This window comes from Haliotis cracherodii, unplaced genomic scaffold (assembly GCF_022045235.1).
Source record: "Haliotis cracherodii isolate W230 unplaced genomic scaffold, xgHalCrac1.p SCAF_11, whole genome shotgun sequence".
NCBI lineage: Eukaryota > Metazoa > Mollusca > Gastropoda > Lepetellida > Haliotidae > Haliotis > Haliotis cracherodii.
Genome location: NW_027266266.1, coordinates 8,426,240 through 8,449,317, shown reverse-complemented (window position 1 = coordinate 8,449,317; position 23,078 = coordinate 8,426,240). Strand labels below are relative to the sequence as shown.

Here is a 23,078-nt window from a genome sequence, read left to right as displayed (position 1 = left end):
ACACGATTTGACGTAAATATGTGCATTGGGATAGCGGTCATATCGTTTATGCATCGTGACATTCCTTCACCCCTGATGATACATATTAATTTGTAATCTCACAGGCGGACCTACGAAAAGCACAGACCTTTGCAGCAGAATGCAGAAGAGAAGCACAGATTAAACGTCAGATAGCAGACAGGAAGAGCAAGTGAGACTGACTCGTGTTTTGTTATGTCTCAAGAAGTATATATCACCTACTGTCTTAAAGGGGCATCTTTTTGCTTTTTGCCAATGGTTTATTGTACACCTCCTTTAGGAATAATGCAGAAAAGCTCTGAGAATATCACACTTGTGCGAAATATTGTTCAATAACAATTTCATTGGGTGAGACTGTCATAAAGCTAGAACCATATGCATGGTTATTGGAAGGTTGGCTTCAGCAAATTATCACACGTCAAAGCATTATAGTTGTTTTTGTCCCACCGTATATCGCTGTGTATAAGGCGACCCCACGTATAAGACGACGATGATTGGTCACGTGTGTAACTCCAGCACATGTTGCCATTTTGTGTTTACACGGTACGACACTTAATTGGTGCCCGTAAAATAAAATTCATTTATGAAGTAATAACAAATAAGAGACAATGGTGAGAAATTTAATCGCCAATTAACTATGTTGTAACTAACTAGGCTTATGTTTGCTTCACATTCAGTGTGTTTATTCCATAATCACTTAAACACACCGTCTCCAACAGTTGTTAATACAACTGTAAAAACAGCGGGAACTGATTTCAGCTTCACCGGTCATCACATGTTAGGTCACATGTGCAATATGCAAATGCTTACCGGTATTTCCGGCTCTCTACTCACGGATGTTGATTGTTTTACCGTGTCAGCTGGTTTGACAATCTGCATCAAGGCGAGGGTCATTTCAACTTTATTTGCAGAAATTATTAAACTATATTCAAGGAAAACAGATACAAATCATGTTTATGTATGGAAATGGTTATTGGAACAGTTATTTAGGACAAAATGCGAAGTTTAATTGTCAAATGCTGGGCTGGCTATCGGACACCGGTTGACATCGCCAGGGGAAAAAAATGTGAGATCTTCGACTCCATGTATAAGACGACCCCCCTTCTTAACCCCTTCATTTTATGTACGAAAAACTCGCCTTATACACAGCGATATACAGTACTTAAACATGAGCAAACATTGCAGTGGGAAAGCGCTTACTCTTTTCTGAAATATGTGGCGGAACCACAAACGAAAGGACACAGGCTAATAAATTACAGACTAAAGAACGCATGCAATATATTGTGGTATGTATAGCAATACATGAATCATTATTGCAATAAATTGCACGACAAAAGGCGAATATAAAGGTTTTTTAATGAGAAGGTAATAAACATATAAAGTGTTATGTATTGGATCATGACCAAGGTATCCTGATATGTATCAGATCGCACAGTTGGTGTAGCACCGCAACCTAAGTCTTTACCCTATCTAGGGGCGGTCGGGTAGCCTAGTGGTTAAAACGTTCGATCATCACGCCGAAAACCCGGGTTCGATTCCCGACATGGGTACAATGTGTGAAGCCCATTTCTGGTGTCCCCAGCGGTGATATTGCTGGAATATTGCTAAAAGCAGCGTAAAACCATACTCACTCACTCACTTTACCCTATCTGTTTCAGAGCGCTAAAAGACCCGAAAACTTTGAACTTTATTTTTGGGATGAACCTGGAGAACAGGGTCCACGATGGTGTGTTTGTCTACAACTGTAGCAGATTGATCAAAATGTACGAGAAGGTTGGACCACAGGCGGAGGGAGGAGTGTAAGTAAAAATAATACACATCCCGTACATGCTTCAGAATTGAGGGGCACAGGTGGCCCTGTTGTCAGAGGCCTCAGATACTTGTGCAGGTTTGTTTCCTAGCTGTGCCACTGCCTCTGGTCTAGTGGATAGAGCATCTGTTTCTGGTTTAGTAGTTAGAGCGTCTGTTTGGAGAGCCTCTGGTCTAGTGGATAGAGTGTCTGTTTGGAGAGCCTCTGGTCTAGTTGATAGAGCGTCTGTTTGGAGAGCCTCCGGTCTAGTGTATAGAGCGTCTGCCTCTGGTCTAGCGAATAGAGCGTCTGTTTGGAGAGCCTATGGTCTAGTTGATAGAGCGTCTGTTGGGAGAGCCTCTGGTCTAGTGGATAGAGCGTTTGTTTGGAGAGCTGAACGGCATTGGTTCTATCCTTGTCACGTCATATCGAAAAGATGTTAAAAATTGTACTTGTTACCTTGCCTGGAGCTCAGCATCAACATGATCAAGGGGCTTCAAGAAGGACCGGTGAGCGGAGTCGGTATACTGTGTCTGAGTGGGGTATCCATGTTAATCTGCAGCATGGGATCTAAGCAGACTGGCTCTATAAAGTGACCATCAGTCCAGGCTAGAACAAGTAGCCACACAGATACACAATTGCATGCACATGTTGAACCTTATTTTACCACCCTCATGGCAATGCCAGGATAGGAAAGGGCATAGCTGTGACCAACTTTTAACTGTGGCATCTTTAAGCAAGATGATCTTAAGGACAGTGGGAGTGACTGTGTGTGATATAGATTGATTGTAACAGGTACCCAGTGTTGTGTTCCAGGATGAGTCAGTCCACAAAGGAACGTTTATAATGACCCGTGAAGATTCCGGTTTGAATAGGTCTTCAGCAACCCATACTTGCTGTAAAAGACGACTATGCTTGTCGTAAAAGGCGATCATGTGGTCAGGCTCCCTGACTTGGTTGATACATGTCATTGATCCCAATTGCTTGGACCGATGCTCATGATGTCAATCACTGGATTGTCTGGTCCACACTTGATTATTTTACAGACCGCCGTCATATGGCTGGAATATTGCTGAGTGCGACGTTAAACAACAAACAAACAAACAAACAAACATGTTGAATGTCATTGTAGTGATACATGACTAACAGCCCTTCTGGTTTCTTCTTGTAGGAATTGCAGTGGAGTTGTAGGTAAGTCATGCTGCTTTATTACATCAAACAGGGGTGGTCTGGTAGCCTAGTGATTAAAGCGCTCGCTTGTCACACCGAAGACCCGGGTTCGATTCCTGGTACAGTATCGGATCGCACAGTTGGTGTAGCACCCCCCCCTAAGTCTTTACCCTATCTGGGGGCGGTCGGGTAGCCTAGTGGTTAAAACGTTCGATCGTCATGCCGAAGACCCGGGCTCGATTCCCGACATGGGTACAATGTGTGAAGCCCATTTCTGGTCATGATATTGCTGGAATATTGCTAAAAGCGGCGTAAAAGCATACTCACTCACTATTACATCGAACAGTTATATTACAATATGTCCTCTGGACTCCTGGCAGGGTAGTTGCAGATCTGAACATTGAAACCCCTTACAGTCAATGGCCACTGGCTGAATGACACCACATGAAAGTGACCAGATTCTAGGCCATTCTAAAGAAGTCTTTAAAAGGCATTTAGAAGTGATACACATAAGGAAGAGAAATGTATTGATGTCAGCTTCTTTATTATGAGGAATACAACGTTTTGAATTCACTGCTAATGCAGTGGTTGCAGTGGTTGACTGGCCATTCACTGTGTACTTTACCCGTGAAGATCCGGGGTAGAATAGGTCTTCAGCAACCCATGATTGCTGTAAATGGTGACTAAAAGGCGACTAACAGGATCTGGTGGTCAGGCTGGCTGACTTGGTTGATGCATGTCATCGATCCCAAATGCACGGATCGATGCTCATGATATTTATCACTGGATTGTCTGGTCAAGACTCGATTATTTACAGACCGTCGTCATATAGCTGGAATATTGCTGAGTGCGGCGTTAAACAAGAAACAAACAAACAAACCAAACCACTGTGTACTTGCAGGTATTGTTGATGTTCCGTACCTGGTGCTAGAGCCCACTCACAACAAGCAGGACTTCGCAGATTCCAAGGAGTTCCGGCATCTCATGAAGGCCATGGGGGAGCACATGTCACAGTACTGGAAGGACGTGGGCATCAGTATGTACACAACTCATCACGAGAGATTCGGGGGCAGAATGTGTTCCCATACCTCTTGCATAACTTAGAATTTGAAGTATAATATTCAACTTCCAATCAGAAAAATATTGACCAAAGGTGTCTGTTTGGCAGCCATTTTGAAAACCAAGATGTCATCGAATGTTTTAGGAAACATTGATTTTATTTAATGATATGGTCAGTGGGTTTAATAAAATACATATATTTGCAAAAAAATAAGTCTGAACAGGCTTAGAAAATACTGAATAGAAATGTTGTTGTTTTTTAAAAAGAAATAATATCTTTATTTCCTTGTGTATAGAATTTTAATTTTAAAGTTCACAGAATGTTTGGTGCAACACAATATATGATATTGTATTTCCTGTTTGTGTATACAAGATGTCTCAAGCCAATATTTATCAAACGATCCATATCTACTCATACTAAATAGGTTTTTGTTGGGCTTCTTTTCTTTTCCTTCGATAACATTGCCCTTTGCATGCCCAGTGTTAATGTCTTGTGTGACCTTTCTATGAAGACATGTATTGTATCACTATTAAATGTTTCATAACAGCCCTTGTGGTTGCAGTGTGTGAACTTGATGATTGTGTGTCATTGTACCTTCATGGGGGTATGGTTGTCAGCACCATGCCCGTGCTCGTGGGTTTCACCGAAGTGGTAAACGTCTGAGACCTGCATCACTTCAGGCAGTCCTCCCACATTAAGCTGACATGCCGTGTTATGACTGGAATACTGTTAAAAGCGGCGTAAAACCATACTCACTCCTTTTCACTCATGGGGATATGGACTGTCTCGTGGTCTGATGGTAGAGCAATTGCCGGAGAGCGGAAGGTTCGGGGCTCGATCCCCGTCCGCGTCATACCAAAAGACGTTAAAAGATGGTACTTGTTGTTACCCTGTCTGGCGCTCTGCAATAAGGGGCTAAAACAAGGACTGGTCGGCTCGGAGTCAGTATATTGTGTCTGAGTGGGGTATTCATGTTAAACTGCGGCATGGTATCTCAGTGGGCTAGCACTGTAAAATCGGCATCAGTCTGGACTAGTACAAGCTGCCACACACGCGCATGCATGCATGTCTCTGCAATAATCTTGGAAGCAAGGTTAAACCCTATTTCACCACACCTCATGGGGGTATCTCAGGTTTTTCTGTCACAGTGTCAACTGGCTGGAATACTGTGGACATTACCTAAAGTTTGAATCACCTTGTGTATGTTGGAAATCGGAGAAAGTGTTATGTTTGTGAAAATAATGCTGACTATTTTTTGTTTTAGTTCAACAAGGAGTCACAAAATTTTGGTAAGTATTTATTTGTTTCCGATTATTTAGTCAAAGGGTTATAGTATATGGGATCCCAGTCGACGAAACCAATGCTTGCAGTAAAAGGCGACTAACGGGATCGGGTGGTCAGGCCTGCTGTCTTGGTTGAAGCATTTCATTGATCGAATTGTGTGGATCGACGCTCATGTTGTCAATCCCTGGATTGTCTGGTCCAGACTAGATTATTTACAGACAGCCATCATATAGCTGAAATATTGCTGAGTGTGGCATAAAACAACAAAACAACCAACCAACCAACTCTGTCAACGATGAACAATTCATGGGCATTTTTTAACATTAAATATTTTTGCAGCGACTGGGTCTGAGACAAAATACTTACTGACATCTATTATTTTTAAGTATCTGATTCAGTCCGCAACTTTATTATTAACTATCTTAATGCAGAGCCATGTTAATGTCTGGTACATTATATTTTTAAACAAAGGTGCTACTATATTATACTATGTATACAAGATCTAAACCTATTGAAATATAATTACTTTCATTTTTTATGTTCTTTCTTACATCCTGTGTATGTACACTACAATCTTTGTATATTCACGTTTAATTTTGCAATAAAGTATGTGTCTGTTGTGCAGTCTGTTGTTTACTGCACCCTGCACTAGCTGCAGTGGAGAGACTACAACGAAATCGCACCCTATGGTGTTACATCACTAAAAGTCTTCCTGATTTGTTTGTGCAGGGAGAACTTCGGTTACATATCACCCATCTGGACAGACCGACCATCAGAAGATGTGAAATATGTGAGGAAAAGAGCCATGCAGATAAATGTAACGCTCCAATGTGGTAAGACAAGCAGAATTATCTCCCTTATCAAGTCATTGGGTAACCAATATTTTTTCACTCATCTATTCATCATGCTATTGGGTTTTTCCCAAAATGAGTAAACATTTTAAGATTAAAAAAAATTATAATAATGTTTTAGATGTATATAAGGGTTCGAACTATAAGCTTGACTCCGAAAGTAAATTAGGTCATAAATGAGTTTTGGAAATTAGCTCCTTTGTACGCATGCCAAAAAAGCTTCATTGGAAAGTAATTTAGGTTTTGTATATTATTGGGGGGTATTTTACGCAAGTACGCAGCTTATCTGTAGCTCTGGATAAACATGGCGAAAGTATCAGCCAATGAAAACAGCTGTCACAGCTGCACTGGTGGCTTTAAGCCAGGCCTCAAATGAGTTTGTATTGAACACAATTACCGAGCATGTGATTTCAGCACATTCACGTGGACATTTAAATGCCTTCTACGAATATTATGAATTTTTCTCTCTCGGAAAATGATATTTGCAACAAAATCACAATCATTTTTTTGTCAGTTTATTTGCCCTATAAGCACTAGGCTACCCCGCCGCCCCTAAACATTAGACAACCTGACTCAGGACAGGGGCTGTTGCTAAGTTGCCACCCTGCTTATTGTGTCCACTACTCGGCCATGTCGGAGGTCTAGCTTTCAGTAGGGTCGGATTCTCAATCAGTGGAACTATTTGGCACATGCCTAACTGCTTTAGACACTCTGCCAGCTGGTATCTTTTGAGCAAATAGAAATTTCTTATATCAGGCCTCAAAGTTTGATTTTTTACCAAGTTGTCATTTGGCTATATTTTTCCATGTAGCACAGTGGTAAAATCAAGAAGTCAAGCCTATGTTGTTGGTAGCCAAAAACTTTTGAAGTTATCTTTTATCAAATAACTAATATGATATGTAGAAGTCATTGCACTAGTCTTGGAATTGTATATTTGTGGAAACTACTTGATTTTTGTTATTTGTGACTTGAAGAATGATGCAATTTATGTTACTAGATTATATAGATATATCCTTGCTTATCCAATGAGCACTGTCAACTGAAATAAAATAAAATACTAATTACATTGAATATAATCGCCACAAGATATTTTTCAAGGTACTCATTTGGCTACCTCTGATATTTAGACTGTAGACAAATTGAAATTTAGGTCGCATTGACAACCGTTTTAGTCGCAACTTTGAGGCCTGTATATATTTATAAAATGTTATTGTTGCTCCTAATCGTATATTGTGCTGTTGCAGATATGTGTTTAAAGTGGCGGACACTTCCGTTCTCCTCTAACAACATCGGCAAGGAGTTCCCTGACAGCTGGGTTTGCAATATGAACACTGAGCAACAGCACAATAAGTAAGTCACGTGACCTGTGTGTATTTCCTAACTCGGAACTCAATTCACAGGATTGGTGCACCGATGATTCTGTGAATGTAAATCGGAGAAAGGGCACAGTGGTTGCCTGTTGTCTAGAGCACCTCAGCTGTAATTGTATCAGTTGGTCATGTGCTCAAACCTCAAATTGTCTCTCGTAACCACTGATCTGTTAGCACTCAGCTCATGGTATAGAGCCTGCATCACCTTGCTTTCCTTCATCAGTGAGGGCGGTCGTGTAGCCTAGTGGTTAAAGTGTTCGCTTGTCACGCTGAAGACCCGGGTTCGATTCCCGACATGGGTACAATGTGTGAAGCCCATTTCTGGTGTCCCCCGCCGTGATATTGCTGGAATATTGCTAAAAGCGGCGTAAAATCATACTCACCCACTCACTCTCGTAATCACTGATCTGTTATCACTCAGCTCATGGTATAGAGCCTGCATCACCTTGCTTTCCTTCATCAGTGAGGGCGGTCGGGTAGCCTAGTGGTTAAAGCGTTCGCTCGTCACGCCGAAGACCCAGGTTCAATTCCTGACATGGGTACAATGTGTGAAGCCCATTTTTGGTGTCCCCCGCCGTGATATTGCTGGAATATTGCTAAAAGCGGCGTAAAACCATACTCACCCACTCACTCTCGTAACCACTGATCTGTTAGCACTCAGCTCATGGTATAGAGCCTGCATCACCTTGCTTTCCTTCATCAGTGAGGGCGGTCAGGTAGCCTAGTGGTTAAAGCGTTCGCTTGTCACGCTGAAGACCCGGGTTCGATTCCCGACATGGGTACAATGTGTGAAGCCCATTTCTGGTGTCCCCCGCCGTGATGTTGCTGGAATTTTGCTAAAAGCGGCGTAAAACCAAACTCACTCACTCACACTCCTTTATCAGTGATCTAATAGACAATGATATACCTGGAATATTGGTCAAAGTGCTGTTCAGTTTCACCCTGATTGTGAACATTGGTCTGTCAGCACAGTATTCTCGCTTGTAGGTTCCAGCAAGGTGGTAGACAAGCTCTTCCTCACTTTCAGCCTGGAGCGGTCGGGTAGCCTAGTGGTTAAAGCTTCCGCTCGTCACGCTGAAGACCTGGGTTCGATTTCCGACATGGGTACAATGTGTGAAGCCCATTTCTGGTGTTCCCGGCCGTGATATTGCTGGAATTTTGCTAAAAGTGGCGTAAAACCATACTCACTCACTCACTTTGGGCTTTGCTCCCACATCAATATGACTATTCACTTTCAGTATTGCAGACTATATTAACATGAATTGGGAATGTTTTTATTCCAATTTGTGAATTTATGCTGACATTTGCTAATAGTGGTCATTATAGAGAGAACCGTTGGGATCAGCCCCACTCTGACTTGGGGCCAGCCCCAGTCGTTTTGGGTCAGCCCCACCCTGACTTTTGACCAACCCCACCCTGACTTGGGACCAGCCCCAGTCTTTTGGGGGCCAGCCCCACCCTGACTTTTGACCAACCCCACCCTGACTTGGGGCCAGCCCCACCCTGACTTTTGACCAACCCCAGTCTCTTTGGGGCCAGCTCCACCCTGACTTTTGACCAGCCCCACCCTGACTTTGGACCAGCCCCACCCTGACTTGGAACCAGCCCCACCCTGACTTTTGACCAGCCACACCCTGACTTGGGACCAGCTTGAGTTTAGCACTCATGGTAAAATGTGTTTTGCAGGTGTTCATCAGCAGAACAGAAAATGAACATCCCAGAGGGTCTCCTGAAGAAGGAGGTGAAGACTCAGGAACAGAAGAAGAAGGACTTGGAAGAAGTGAGTACCTCTCTGACGTCATTGCTGACAAGCAGCAGTTAGCGGGTGGAATTGATTTGAAATTGTTGTGTTGGCATCTAGACTCAAAAGTATCACGATCTATTGATTAATAATACAATTAGTTATACTGTGGACCCATGAAGATGTGGGGTAGAATAGGTCTTCAGCAACCCATGCTTGTCGTAAAACGCGACTGTGGTTGTCGTAAGAGGCGACTAACGGGATCGGGTGGTCAGGCTCGCTGACTTGGTTGATACATGTCATCGTATCCTGTATGCGTGGATCGATGCTCATGATTTCAATCACTGTATTGTCTGGCCCAGACTTGATTATTTACAGACCACCGTCATATAGCTGGAATATTGCTGAGTGCGGCGTTAAACAACAAACCACCAACAACAACAAACAAACAAACAAAAGTAATTCTGTGTGATAATGGATAAGCTATTTCCCATGTTGACCTACAACTAATCAATTTACTGCTAAATATGAACTAGTGAACGATGACATCCCTAGTACCCGGTGGGATGAGATGATAATGTGACTGTTAACCCTCTAGCACCCCATTAGCTGCTTGGGCCAAATGCAGTTACAATTGTCAGCTGGGATATCATGGACTTTTTGGCATTGTCAAACATTATGTGTTCACAGTCAATGGTGGGGCGGTCGTGTAGCCTAGTGGTTAAAACGTTCGCTCGTCATGCCGAGGACACGGGTTCGATTCCCGACATGCGTACAATGTGTGAAGCCCATTTCTGGTGTCCCCCGCCGTGATATAGCTGGAATATTGCTAAAAGCGGCGTAAAACCATACACACTCACTCACTACAGTCAGTGGTTGTCAGTGGTTGTCACAAATGACTGGTGGACTAGTTGTTTTTTTCAAACCTAAATTTAACCAATAATTTTGTAAGACATTGTCCATATTTATTTACTGGCCATATGCAATGTGTCAGTCGTGTCAGGGATAAAATTTCATTTGTCTCGTTTGCCTGCGTCCCTCTGTAATTTGTATCCAAGACTAGGACGGCGTTGTCTTGCATGCCCTACCCTGCATACAAGACAGCAGAACAAGTAGAATACTGCACTTTAGTTGTCTGTGAACAAGTAGAGACATTCTTGGAAACTTATTTTAAATGTCCTTCATTAGTATTTTTCCTGATATATCATGGTATTTTTCCTCTGTTTTGGCCATTAGTTTAAAATCTAGCCGATGCATTGTATGATGTCCGAGAAATGTCTGTTGTCATGCCTACCACCTATGTCCACATGTTGCACATCAGAAATTCAGAAAAGTTGACAGTTTAACAACAAGTGGACAATTATAGTTCCATACCCCTGAATAATGACGCTTGAAGGTACTTTTCAAGTAGGGACAGTTAAAGCGGTCGCTCGTCATGCCGCAGACCCGGGTTCGATTCCTAATATGGGTACAATGTGTGAAGCCCATTTCTGGTGTCCCCGCCGTGATATTGCTGGAATATTGCTAATAGCGGCGTAAAACCATACTCACTCACTCACTCACTATTTGCAAGTACCCTTATGATCGATGTGTGTGAGCTGTTTTTCTTGTCTTTTAACTGTTACATTTACCTTTTTTGTGTTTTATTTCAGGAAATCCGCAAGAAGCAAGACATGTTGGAAAAAATGCAGGTAAGAGTCCTACCAGTTCCTTAGTAGTGGTCTAGTCTAGAGCATCTGCCTGGAGAGCGGGAGGTAAGCGGTACGATCCCTGGCCATGTCATACCTAAAGGCGTTAAAATACTGTACTTGCTGTTATCCTGCTCGGCACTTGGCATGAAAGGGATAAAACAAGGACAGGTCGGCTTGGAATCAGTATACTGTGTCTGGGTGGGGTATTCATGTTTAAACTGCAGCATGGTATCTCAGTGGGCTAGCACTATAACAGTGACCATGAGTCCAGACTAGTACTAACAGCCACACAGATAAACGCATGCATGCATGTCTCCAGATAAGTGCACTCCACCTCACCTCAACTTGCCCAGCCCAGCCCAGCCCAGCCTTGCCTTGCCCTGCCCTGCCCTGCCCTGCCCTGCCCTGCCCAGCCCAGCTCAGCCCAGCCCAGCCCAGCCCAGCCCAGCCCAACCTCGCTTCGCCTCACCCTACCCCACAGCAGGGCCTCAACTCGCCCAGCCCAGCCTCGCCTTGCCTAACCTCGCCTTGCCTAACCCTAACCCACCGCAGGGCCTCAACTCGCCCAGCCCAGCCCAACCTCGCTTCGCCTCACCCTACCCCACAGCAGGGCCTCAACTCGCCCAGCCCAGCCTCGCCTTGCCTAACCTCGCCTTGCCTAACCCTACCCCACCACAGGGCCTCAACTCGCCCAGCCCAGCCCAGCCCAGCCCCGCCCAGCCCAGCCCCGCCTCGCCTCGCCTCTCCTCACCCTACCCACCGCAGGGCCTCAACTCGCCCAGCCCAGCCCAGCCCAGCCCAGCCCAGCCCAACCTCGCTTCGCCTCACCCTACCCCACAGCAGGGCCTCAACTCGCCCAGCCCAGCCTCGCCTTGCCTAACCTCGCCTTGCCTAACCCTAACCCACCACAGGGCCTCAACTCGCCCAGCCCAGCCCAGCCCAGCCCAGCCCAGCCCAGCCCAGCCCAGCCCAGCCCAACCTCGCTTCGCCTCACCCTACCCCACAGCAGGGCCTCAACTCGCCCAGCCCAGCCTCGCCTTGCCTAACCTCGCCTTGCCTAACCCTAACCCACCGCAGGGCCTCAACTCGCCCAGCCCAGCCTAGCCCAACCTCGCTTCGCCTCACCCTACCCCACAGCAGGGCCTCAACTCGCCCAGCCCAGCCTCGCCTTGCCTAACCTCGCCTTGCCTAACCCTACCCCACCACAGGGCCTCAACTCGCCCAGCCCACCCCACCCCACCCCACCACATCTGTATTAATGTCTTCCTGTCTGTGTATACAGAGAAACAAAGTAATCAAGTCATCCAAAGAACTGCAGGAGTTGCAGAGAATGAGAGAAGAGGAGAAACTGAAGGAGAAGGAACGAGAGATCCGTGAGAAGGAAAGACAGAGAGAAGATGCGGAGAGACAGAAACTGAAGGAAGCAAAGGAGAGAGAGAAACAGCGAGAGAAGGAGGCCCGGCAGCGAGAGAGGGAGCGACAAATGCGGGAACGAGAGGAGAGAGAAGCTGAAGCAAGGGAGAGGGAAAGGGAACGAGAGAAGGCGAAGAAGGTGAGGAAGAACTAGTTGTTTCTTAGACTGAGTTTGCTGTGTAAATTTGAAAAGAATAGCACAAATAACATGCATTAACCAATGGAAATGAAGCAAAAATTGTGAGTGAGAATGTATTTCAATTTCATCAATGTTATTACCCCTTTGGGAATTGTTCTCCGGTAAGCATAGTATTGCATGGGTTTGCAAGAATTAGGAATGTCTCCCCTAAAAAACAAGATAAGTTGGTCCAGCCTTTTGAGGTATTGCTCCCGTTGATTCTGACTAGCCTGTAACATGTTTTAATTTCGCCATCAAGGCTGCCTCTAGAGGCCCATCTAGGACAGCCACAGTGCGGACGCCAGAACCAGCTCGAAAATCAAACCATGCTGCTGCAGCCAAGACCAGAGCCACCATCTCCAAGGCCTCGCCCAAACCTAGTCCAAGGACCACCCCGAAACCCAGTCCCAAGACGGCTGTCAAGTCTAAGGTTGGTCACATTGCTTACTCATTGAAATGGAAGTGGTGTTGGATACTTTTGGAGCCATGGAGATAGTTCACTCATCTTCCTGAGGCAAGGGAGTTGACTGACTATAAAAGTCCAGTTTCAACCCTTGAGTTATATTTTGGCTGGACTAACGAGTCTATGCATAGTCCAAACATCTAGTTCGTGAAATGCCGTGCAGATTTCGGTTGATGGCAGGATTTGTGAACCACCAACTCGGGAGTCATCAGATATTTTCCAAATCCTTTCTTGTTGCTGAGTGTGGTGTTCATGGTGTTAAATAGCAAACAAACTATAGGAAAAGTTACATGTTGTGAAAGTGGGACAAGACTGATTATTTACATATGGCTGGATTATTGCTGAATGTGGCTTTCAAAACAAACAATCATGCAATATTGGCTTGTGTATTGTAGAATTAGTCCGTTTATAGTTTGCGTACGACTTTGTGGTCCTTCCTTGACAATTACATGGTTTGTATAAGAGCATTTGTCAGGTATTTTCACTTGGGTATGTTGTTTTCGCCCTTAGGCAAATGACCTGAAATCTCCACCAACACCCAAGGCTGAAGCCATCAAGAGGAGGGCTTCATCAGCTTCATCTACTGCTGAATCAGACACAGAGTCACGGAGAAGTCGGAACTCACAGTCACGTGACTCTGACTCAGAAACAGCCCCAGCCAAACGAACGAAAACCCACACAATAGATTCCGACTCTGAAACTCCAACACCAAAGAAACAACCTAAACCAGGAATATTTTCACCATCAAAACCAGAGGTAAAGATCTGTATCTTCACATGAGCTGGAAGATGAAGCAATTGTTTAGAATTGACCCACTAGAATAGGTCCCCAGCAACACAACCTAATGACCCTGTTGAGATTCTGTGTGAGAAAAGATCCCCAGCAACACAACCTAATGACCCTGTCGAGATTCTGGGTTAGAATAGGTCCCCAGCAACACAACCTAATGACCCTGTCGAGATTCCGGGTTAGAATGGGTCCCCAGCAACACAACCTTATGTCCCTGTCGAGATTCCGGGTTAGAATAGGTCCCCAGCAACACAACATTATGTCCCTGTCAAGATTCCGGGTTAGAATAGATCCCCAGCAATATGACCTAATGTCTCCATGTAGATTCTGTTTTAGAATAGGTCCCCAGCATCCCAACCTAATGACCTCGGTGACTTCGTTAATTTGGGGGTCATCTCGCCCCAATAAAGTGGTATGTTTCTCTTAACATTAATAACTGGATTGTCTAGTCCTGAGTGCTGTGTTAAAGAAAAAGGAAAGTATTTTGTTATCCTGTTGTATCTGATCCACCAACCTCCCTTTACAGAATTTTGACTCGTCCCAGCCCTATATTTGGATATCGTGTATCTGATCCACCAACCTCCCTTCACAGAATTTTGACTCGTCCCAGCCCTATATTTTGTTATCCTGTTGTATCTGATCCACCAACCTCCATTCACAGAATTTTGAAGAGAACGAAGCTGATGCAACTGGTGTTTCGGATGCCTTGGGGATGGAAGTTGATGATGTCACTGAGAGTGTGTGTATAAAAGATGCTGATAGTAATGGTGAGTACATTGCCACGCAGGGCGGGATAAATATTCTGGTGTGGGTTTTATTTTTTTCTTCTTCATTTGGAAATTTCAAACCTTAGAAAAGAGAACCCTCTCTGAACACAGATATTTCCATGACGGCACACCCTTTGGGTGTAAATGGCATAGTGTTCAGGATACGACATGGTAAATGAAATATCAAGAACATGTATAGCCTGGCCTTCCTTGTTTTCATTTTGTTATACAGGGCCGGTTGGGTAGCCTCGTGGTTAAAGCGTTCGCTCGTCACACCAAAGACCCGGGTTCCATTCCTGACATGGGTACAATGTGTGAAGCCCATTTCTTGTGTCCCCCGCCGTGATATTGCTGGAATATTGCTAAAAGCGGCGTAAAACCATACTCACTCACTCTCACTCACTCACTCACTCACTCACTCACTCACTCACTACCTGTTTAATGAATACAAAGTTGATTTTGTCTCTTGTTTATCCTTCAGGTGAAATTGGGCAGAGAGTGGAAGCATATGTAAATAATAAATGGTGAGTATGTATGACTTAGTTGTGAAAGTGTTGACATCCCATCTTTTTATTCCCACAGTTGAGGTTCATATTAGAAATTTTAAAAATAGGATGATTAGTTCTTATCTGTGTAGTTCCCTGCCCTGATATTGCTGGAAGCAGCATAAAACCATACTCACTCACTCTTATCTGTGTGGTCCCCTGCCCTGATATTGCTGGAAGGGGTGTAAAACCATACTCACTCACTCTTATCTGTGTGGCCCCCCACCCTGATATTGCTGGAAGGGGAGTAAAACCATACTTACTCACTCTTATCTGTGTGGTTCCCTGCCCTGATATTGCTAGAAGGGGTGTAAAACCATACTCACTCTCTCTTATCTGTGTGGTTCCCTGCCCTGATATTGCTGGAAGCAGCATTAAACCATACTCACTCACTCTTATCTGTGTGGTCCCCCACCCTGATATTGCTGGAAGCAGCATAAAACCATACTCACTCACTCATATCTGTGTGGTTCCCTGCCCTGATATTGCTAGAAGGGGTGTAAAACCATACTCACTCACTCATATCTGTGTGGTCCCCCACCCTGATATTGCTGGAAGCAGCATAAAACCATACTCACTCACTCATATCTGTGTGGTTCCCCACCCTGATATTGCTGGAAGGGGTGTAAAACCATACTTACTCACTCATATCTGTGTGGTTCCCTGCCCTGATATTGCTGGAAGGGGTGTACAACCATACTCACTCACTCTTATCTGTGTGGTCCCCCGCCCTGATATTGCTGGAAGGGGTGTAAAACCATACTTACTCACTCATATCTGTGTGGTTCCCTGCCCTGATATTGCTGGAAGGGGTGTAAAACCATACTCACTCACTCTTATCTGTGTGGTTCCCTGCCCAGATATTGCTGGAAGGGGTGTAAAACCATACTCACTCACTCTTATCTGTGTGGCCCCCCACCCTGATATTGCTGGAAGGATGTAAAACCATACTCACTCACTCTTATCTTTGTGGTTCCCTGCCCTGATATTGCTGGAAGGGGTGTAAAACCATACTCACTCACTCTTATCTGTGTGGCCCCCCACCCTGATATTGCTGGAAGGATGTAAAACCATACTCACTCACTCTTATCTTTGTGGTTCCCTGCCCTGATATTGCTGGAAGGATGTAAAACCATACTTACTCACTCTTATCTGTGTGGTTCCCTGCCCTGATATTGCTGGAAGGGGTGTAAAACCATACTTACTCACTCTTATCTGTGTGGCCCCCCACCCTGATATTGCTGGAAGGATGTAAAACCATACTCACTCACTCATATCTGTGTGGTTCCCTGCCCTGATATTGCTGGAAGGATGTAAAACCATACTTACTCACTCTAATCTGTGTGGTTCCCTGCCCTGATATTGCTGGAAGGGGAGTAAAACCATACTTACTCACTCTTATCTGTGTGGTTCCCTGCCCTGATATTGCTGGAAGGGGAGTAAAACCATACTCACTCACTCTTATCTGTGTGGTTCCCTGCCCTGATATTGCTGGAAGGATGTAAAACCATACTTACTCACTCTTATCTGTGTGGTCCCCTGCCCTGATATTGCTGGAAGGGGAGTAAAACCATACTTACTCACTCTTATCTGTGTGGTTCCCTGCCCTGATATTGCTGGAAGGATGTAAAACCATACTCACTCACTCATATCTGTGTGGTCCCCAGCCCTGATATTGCTGGAAGGGGAGTAAAACCATACTCACTCACTCTTATCTGTGTGGTTCCCTGCCCTGATATTGCTGGAAGCAGCATTAAACCATACTCACTCACTCTTATCTGTGTGGTTCCCTGCCCTGATATTGCTGGAAGCAGCATTAAACCATACTCACTCACTCTTATCTGTGTGGTCCCCCACCCTGATATTGCTGGAAGGGGTGTAAAGTGGACACAATTCCTTATGAATTATTTATAGAACTTTCAAGAGGTACAATGTAAACTGTGCTCTATGAAGGTTTGACTTGACAGCAGTGTGGGTATTTCTGACCTCCTGATTTAACATTGAAGGTACCCGGGAGTGGTTGTTAAAGTCAACGCAGCAGAGGCCAAATGGAAAGTAAAGTTCGACAACAACCAGAAGGATAAATATGATAAATGGTAAGCGTTTTGTTTCATCTTCATCCATAAAGTCTCTTTGTTGTACCAGGATCTGCTGATTGTTGGTTCCGAGGCCAGATTCACATTATGCTTGGCATCCTTGGATCTGTCGGCACCTTACCATTCTTGTCGATAGTCAATAGTCTTGAGGGTTGCCCAGTGCATCGCATCCTTCAGGTGTGCTGGAAACCCATGATTTTAGGTTCTAATCCCAGGTTTGCCCTGATAATGTGTCAAGGTTTGTCTGCACCATACCCTGCTGATTGTCAGTAGTCCTGAGGGGCATGGGGGACCAGTCATCTAAGGTGCCACAATTTGCTGTGCAGAGGTTTGTCCTTCACGTGTTCCAGAAACCTATATCCATGCATTCAAATCCCAGATTGGCTATAATGATGTTTCTAGGTTTGTAGGGCGGTTGGGTAGCTTAGTGGTTAAAGTGTTCACTCGTCACGCCGAAGACCCAGGTTCGATTCTCGACATGGGTACAATGTGTGAAGCCCATTTCTGTGATATTGCTGGGATATTGCTAAAAGCGGCGTAAAACCACTCACTCACTCACTCACTCACTCACTCACTCACTCACTCACTCACTCACGTAGGTGTAAATACATTTGAAAGGTAACAGAAACTGTTCAAACTCCAGCTTTTGCATATTCTCTTGTATTTCATGGTTTGACATCAATGGCATAACATTCACAGTGCCCTCTACCAATGTGTTTCTGCCCTACAATTTCCCATCTTTGATCTCTGAAGTTTTATAACAGATGAATCAGGGTTGTGATTCACCTGCAAAATGAAAGAATATTAACTTGGGAAATAAAAGTCCAGTATCGGGATACAAATTATATCGCATCCTTAGTATTGGGATATGTATTGTATCGTACCCATTAAGATCTGGGGCAGAATGGGGTCTCCAGCAACCCATGCTTGTCGTAAGAGGCGACTAAAGGGATTGGGTGGTCAGGTTGGCTGACTTGGTTGCTGCATGTCATCCTATCCCAGTTGCTTGGATCGATGGTCTTGATGTCAATCACTGGATTTGCTGGTCCAGACTCCATTATTTACAGACCGCCGTCATATAGCTGGAATATTGCTGAGTGCGGCGTCAAGCAACAAACAAACAAATGCATTGTATTGCGACCCCATCTTATCATTACACCTCCAGGGGATTCCGGATTATAACTGGTTTCCAGCAACCTGTGCCTATTGTGAGAGGTGACTTATGGCTTGCGTGATCAGATTCATCTGATTGGTCCAGACTTGCTTATAGGCAGTCTGTGTCCACGGGAAACCTACACAATTTTATTATGACGCAAAGTGAGATTGACCAATCAGAGAGCAGAACTACTGACCCCTGAAAGTCTGTATACCATCAGTAAAATTCCAAGATGGTTGTTACTGATGTAATAGGAGAATGTTTACCGTCAGTTAGAGCCATTTTGGATTTTCCAACACCCACCTCACATATTTTACATAAAAATTGTGGTACAGAAATTCGTTATTTGACACTGTTTTGTGTTTTGATATTAATTTTGATGTGCAAGGACGTTTATGTTTTTTTGGATCACGTTCGTGACATTAATAAAGATAATATAAAGTTAAATTAAAGTTAAATATATCAACAAGGTTTGGCCCCTGAGGTTTGAAGAGTAGTCTCCCTTTGACACTTAATGTCTTAGGTTATAAGTGTCAAGTTTTGAGTTTTAAGTTTTGACATGACATGTGCGATACCAAATAGTGTAAACTTTTCAGCATAATAAATTTGTTACGGTGTCTTTAGTTGCCATATACGGTGTCATATTAGGTTAGCAGAAAAATATTAGACGATACTTTTCTGCTCACCTAATATGACACCATATACGGCAACTAAAGACACCATAACTAATAGTATTGACTATTTGCTGATGTTCTGGTAGATGTGACTGAACAATAGGGAAAACAGCTCATGCCTTGTGAGAATAGCAACACTGTGCAGAGTTGTGCCCCTTATCAGTGCCTGGATACACTGGCCTTGGTTCAATGTCCAAATCATGATCCTTGTCTATTGGTACGGTACCATTGCTCATGGTGACTGTATATCATGTCATGCGGTCTATCGGGTGGCTCTTCTCCCTTCTTCTGTCATTATATACTACTCCACTATTGATAAGGATATCTTTATGTAAAAAATAGGGGCACAGGTGGCCCAGTCGTCTAAGGCGCCACGATTCGCTGTGCAGAGTTGCGTCCCTTGGGCACGCCAGAAACCTATGATTGTGGGTTCGAATCCTGGTTTGCCCCCATTATGTTTCTAGGTTTGTCAGCAACGTGGGTTTCACCTAAGTGGTAAACGTCTGAGACTTGCATCACTTCAGGCTTTCCTCCCAAATTAAGCTGACACGCAGTGATATAACTGGAATACTGTTAAAAGCGGCGTTAAACCCAACTCACTCACTCACTTTATGTAATGATACACAGAATTGATCCCCATAACATGTCTGTTGGTAAAGTGGTGGTACGCCCAAGTCGTCACTGATCGAGTGGGGATTTTATGTATGCTGTTGGGGATGTGATATGACCATGAGTTGTCTCCCCTTGTCTTGGCTATCTACAGCAGGGATGGAAATGAACCAAGAACATCTACTAGCCCGAATAGTGATAACATGTGGCAATACCCACCACAATGTTTGAAATTCTATTCATTCTACTCGTAAGGACGAATAACATTAACAAAACCGGTCCGGGCAAGCAGCCTAGTGCTGTCTTCCTTCCCTGAATGGCGACAATGTACCATGATGTAAATGATATATCGTTCTTTAGTTCTATAGCGCCCTTTTCATACAAGGCTCAGTTTCCCAGTTGTGTCATGCAGAGAAATCATTTGATGACAAAAAAATAACCACATGTGAAGCTATTCCTAGTCTCTCGAGCAGATATTTGAAATTCGGAAGTTATGAATTGATGGTCAATATTCCAATGGAGTTATCTCCCTTAGACCATTTCACAAAAAGAACAGAATTACTGTTGGTTTTATATCTCTATTCGTTTTGCAGTCAATAGCATCTCTGTGTCAGCAACTTCCTCATCTAGTAAGAGTTATGTAGAGGGGTAGCAATACATTGCATGTGATGTGAAGATCGCGATATCATACATAACCCAGTACAGTGGTACAAGACTTCCTGATTCACTTGTTTAACTAACTACTCTTGCACATTAAAGGCTCTCATGCCATGGACGTTCGCCATTTGGGTCAGGTGTAGTTGGGAATTTTTCTAGACCTTAGATATCTATTTTTAGAGACTTAGTCCTGAACCAAAGTGAATTGTTGAATATGATGTTGAAAGAATTTCAAGCAGGTTGTTTTCATACATTTTCTTATTTGTTCTAAGTTTGGACTGGTAAAAATTAGGGGGGACTTGTAATTTTTAGAGTTGCCTGTCCACCGTGACTGGCAGTTTCAAAAGCCAGCGGGAACACTGTTATTACTGATTATCTCCACAAAAAAAGAAAGTAGCATTTATATCATGAAATAAATCATAGTGGTAGAATCATATCACTCAGGTTTCAATAGTCAGCAATAATCTGTTATGACTTGAACTATTCTTTGAGTTATTGTAGTTTTTAAAGACTGAATATGTACAACTTGTAAAAAACTTAATACCAATTATGTCAATATCTGAGGTTAAAAAGCCAAAACCTGAACAGAAGAAGATAATGATGACATTGGAGGTAGTGTCTGTTGTGTCAATGGCTGCCAGTGAACGCAGTTGTAGGTAGAGGGAGATAACTGTGTATGACTTCTTACTTTCAGATGGCAGGATTTGATAAAATATTGTAACCTTTGCCTTCAGAGTAAGAGATGATGAAAGACGAGTTAGTTTATCCTTGATGCCATGGTCCAATGATCTTTGAATTTCTGTGAAAGAGAAAATATTTAATGCAATAAGCGGTCTTTTCAGAACATTGAGTTTCATGTAAAGTAAATGTTTTTGGTGAACAAAATTCAAATTCTCTAACTATAACATAGGTATAAATTTGATATGAACAGTCTCAGTCTTGGGTGCTGGTGCTATTCCACAAGGCGATCTTAGCCCAGGGACAATTGTAACTCCCTTTCTTTAACACAGACTTTACGACAGTCGTAGACCCTAAGATCATTTTGTTGAATAGGACCCTGGTGCTTATTTCTATCACTGACTGAAATATCCTCTGCTAGTCAAAAGAGCCAAAAATGGCCATTGATTCTATCATGGTCGGATGTGAGGTCACAGGCGCTGCTGCCATCAGTGTGTGAAATATTTTGTTCAACGTCATTTCCCAGGCAGGCAAGCAGGATGTTTTACTGGCCAATTTAAGATTTAAGTAGCCCTCTATTTTACCCTATCATATACAAGGAGAACATGGTAGCAAACAGAGAAATAATTACCGTATTCGACATAATAAGCGGCCACGGCGATATTTGCTGATAAAAAAAAGTGAACAATCCCAATTGGCACCCCTTCCGATTGATCAATGTACACAAGACTTACTTATTTGTGTATAATGCGCACTCGTGTGTTATATGCACCCTTAATTATGGGCAATTAAATTCTGGAATAATATATCTCTCGTTTATGAACATTTCAGGCTGTCAGCATAAACCACGAAATTTATCTTTCAACTCTGTTTTCTTTCACTTTAATAATATTCTAATAAGAACCCCCTATTTCTAATTTTGAGAGCACCCTGGGCGCTTATTAAGTCCAATACGGTAGTTCAAATTTCAACATGGTTAGAACTTCCTTTGAGTCAATATCAAACAGGTTTCTGTTAGTTGTACAGTTTCAGTCCACTAGTCCTTATAATGATAACATATAGCAAAACACTTAAACAGGGCAAATTTCTACTAGTCCTTATGATACCTGAACAGTTGGGCAGTTTGGCAAGGGTTACAGGACTAGTGCCAATTTTTTAACGTTGCTTGCAGAGCTAGTAAGTTGTGACAGCTGATGAAAAAACAAGCATTATTGTTTTAAGAAATCAGACTTACTTTTTAATTGAAGATTTTCTTTTTGAGATGATGGATGAAGGTTTATATATCATTTCTCACATGATCCAAAATTATGCTAGACTGTTGAGCTGCCTTGATTTGATCTTCACTAACCAGAAAGATAGTGTGGATCGTTGTTCACAATATCAATCACTTAATTGTCTGGTCTGAACTATTTACAGCCCGATCGCCATATAGCGGGAATATTAGTGAGTGCGGCAATAACAACAAAGAAAGATATGTATTGTGACCAGTGTATTGAGATACTTTGGGGGGGCCTTCCAACCCATATTGCCCCCCAGGTCGTGAGATAAAAAAAACACAGCTCATTTGAATTGCGATTCCTCTGAAATCATTTTTTTTTTTAGTGTTAATTCATAAATTAATTTTACTCAAAAAGACAAATGATAAAAATGTATAATCAGCTGTTCTTGTTGTTTCTCTGTCAGTAAGAAAAAGTAATAGAAACTGAACAATTTGTTTTAATGGCTGTGAAATTGAAATTTTGATTGCAGCGGTAGAAACTTAACATTTTTAGTCCACTAGTCCTTTTAATGATAACGTATAGCAAGACCCTTTGAAATGGCAAATTTCTCCTAGTCCTTTTGATATCTTAACTATTTGGCATTAATATGATTATATGAGAATTTAAGGTACTTATTATATAATTGCAAATATAAGTTCATGTTGCAGTGTATTAAGGAGAAATATAGGATACCAACACGATAAATCGCAAAGAGCAATGAAGAATGGAGTGTGGTTTATTTCACGATAAAACATTGGTCTATTATGATGTCATTTCTGGAGATTCAAACGTGCGCTTGCAACATGAATAATGTCGTATA

The 23,078-nt window shown here is 43.1% G+C and overlaps 1 protein-coding gene across 1 annotated transcript in view; it reads left to right on the top strand.

Annotated features, from left to right (window-relative positions):
- LOC139456175 (ATPase MORC2-like) overlaps positions 1 to 23,078 on the top strand; it is a 58,752-nt gene that overhangs the window by 14,310 nt on the left and 21,364 nt on the right. The window contains exons 11-25 of the mRNA XM_071237734.1: positions 105 to 190; positions 1,677 to 1,817; positions 2,979 to 2,998; positions 3,879 to 4,013; positions 5,302 to 5,326; positions 6,051 to 6,154; positions 7,417 to 7,522; positions 9,229 to 9,322; positions 10,936 to 10,974; positions 12,257 to 12,526; positions 12,825 to 12,995; positions 13,539 to 13,784; positions 14,479 to 14,584; positions 15,066 to 15,108; positions 17,136 to 17,225. Of these exons, the coding sequence (XP_071093835.1) occupies positions 105 to 190; positions 1,677 to 1,817; positions 2,979 to 2,998; positions 3,879 to 4,013; positions 5,302 to 5,326; positions 6,051 to 6,154; positions 7,417 to 7,522; positions 9,229 to 9,322; positions 10,936 to 10,974; positions 12,257 to 12,526; positions 12,825 to 12,995; positions 13,539 to 13,784; positions 14,479 to 14,584; positions 15,066 to 15,108; positions 17,136 to 17,225 (1,676 nt within the window). The remainder of the gene's footprint in view (positions 1 to 104; positions 191 to 1,676; positions 1,818 to 2,978; positions 2,999 to 3,878; positions 4,014 to 5,301; positions 5,327 to 6,050; positions 6,155 to 7,416; positions 7,523 to 9,228; positions 9,323 to 10,935; positions 10,975 to 12,256; positions 12,527 to 12,824; positions 12,996 to 13,538; positions 13,785 to 14,478; positions 14,585 to 15,065; positions 15,109 to 17,135; positions 17,226 to 23,078) is intronic.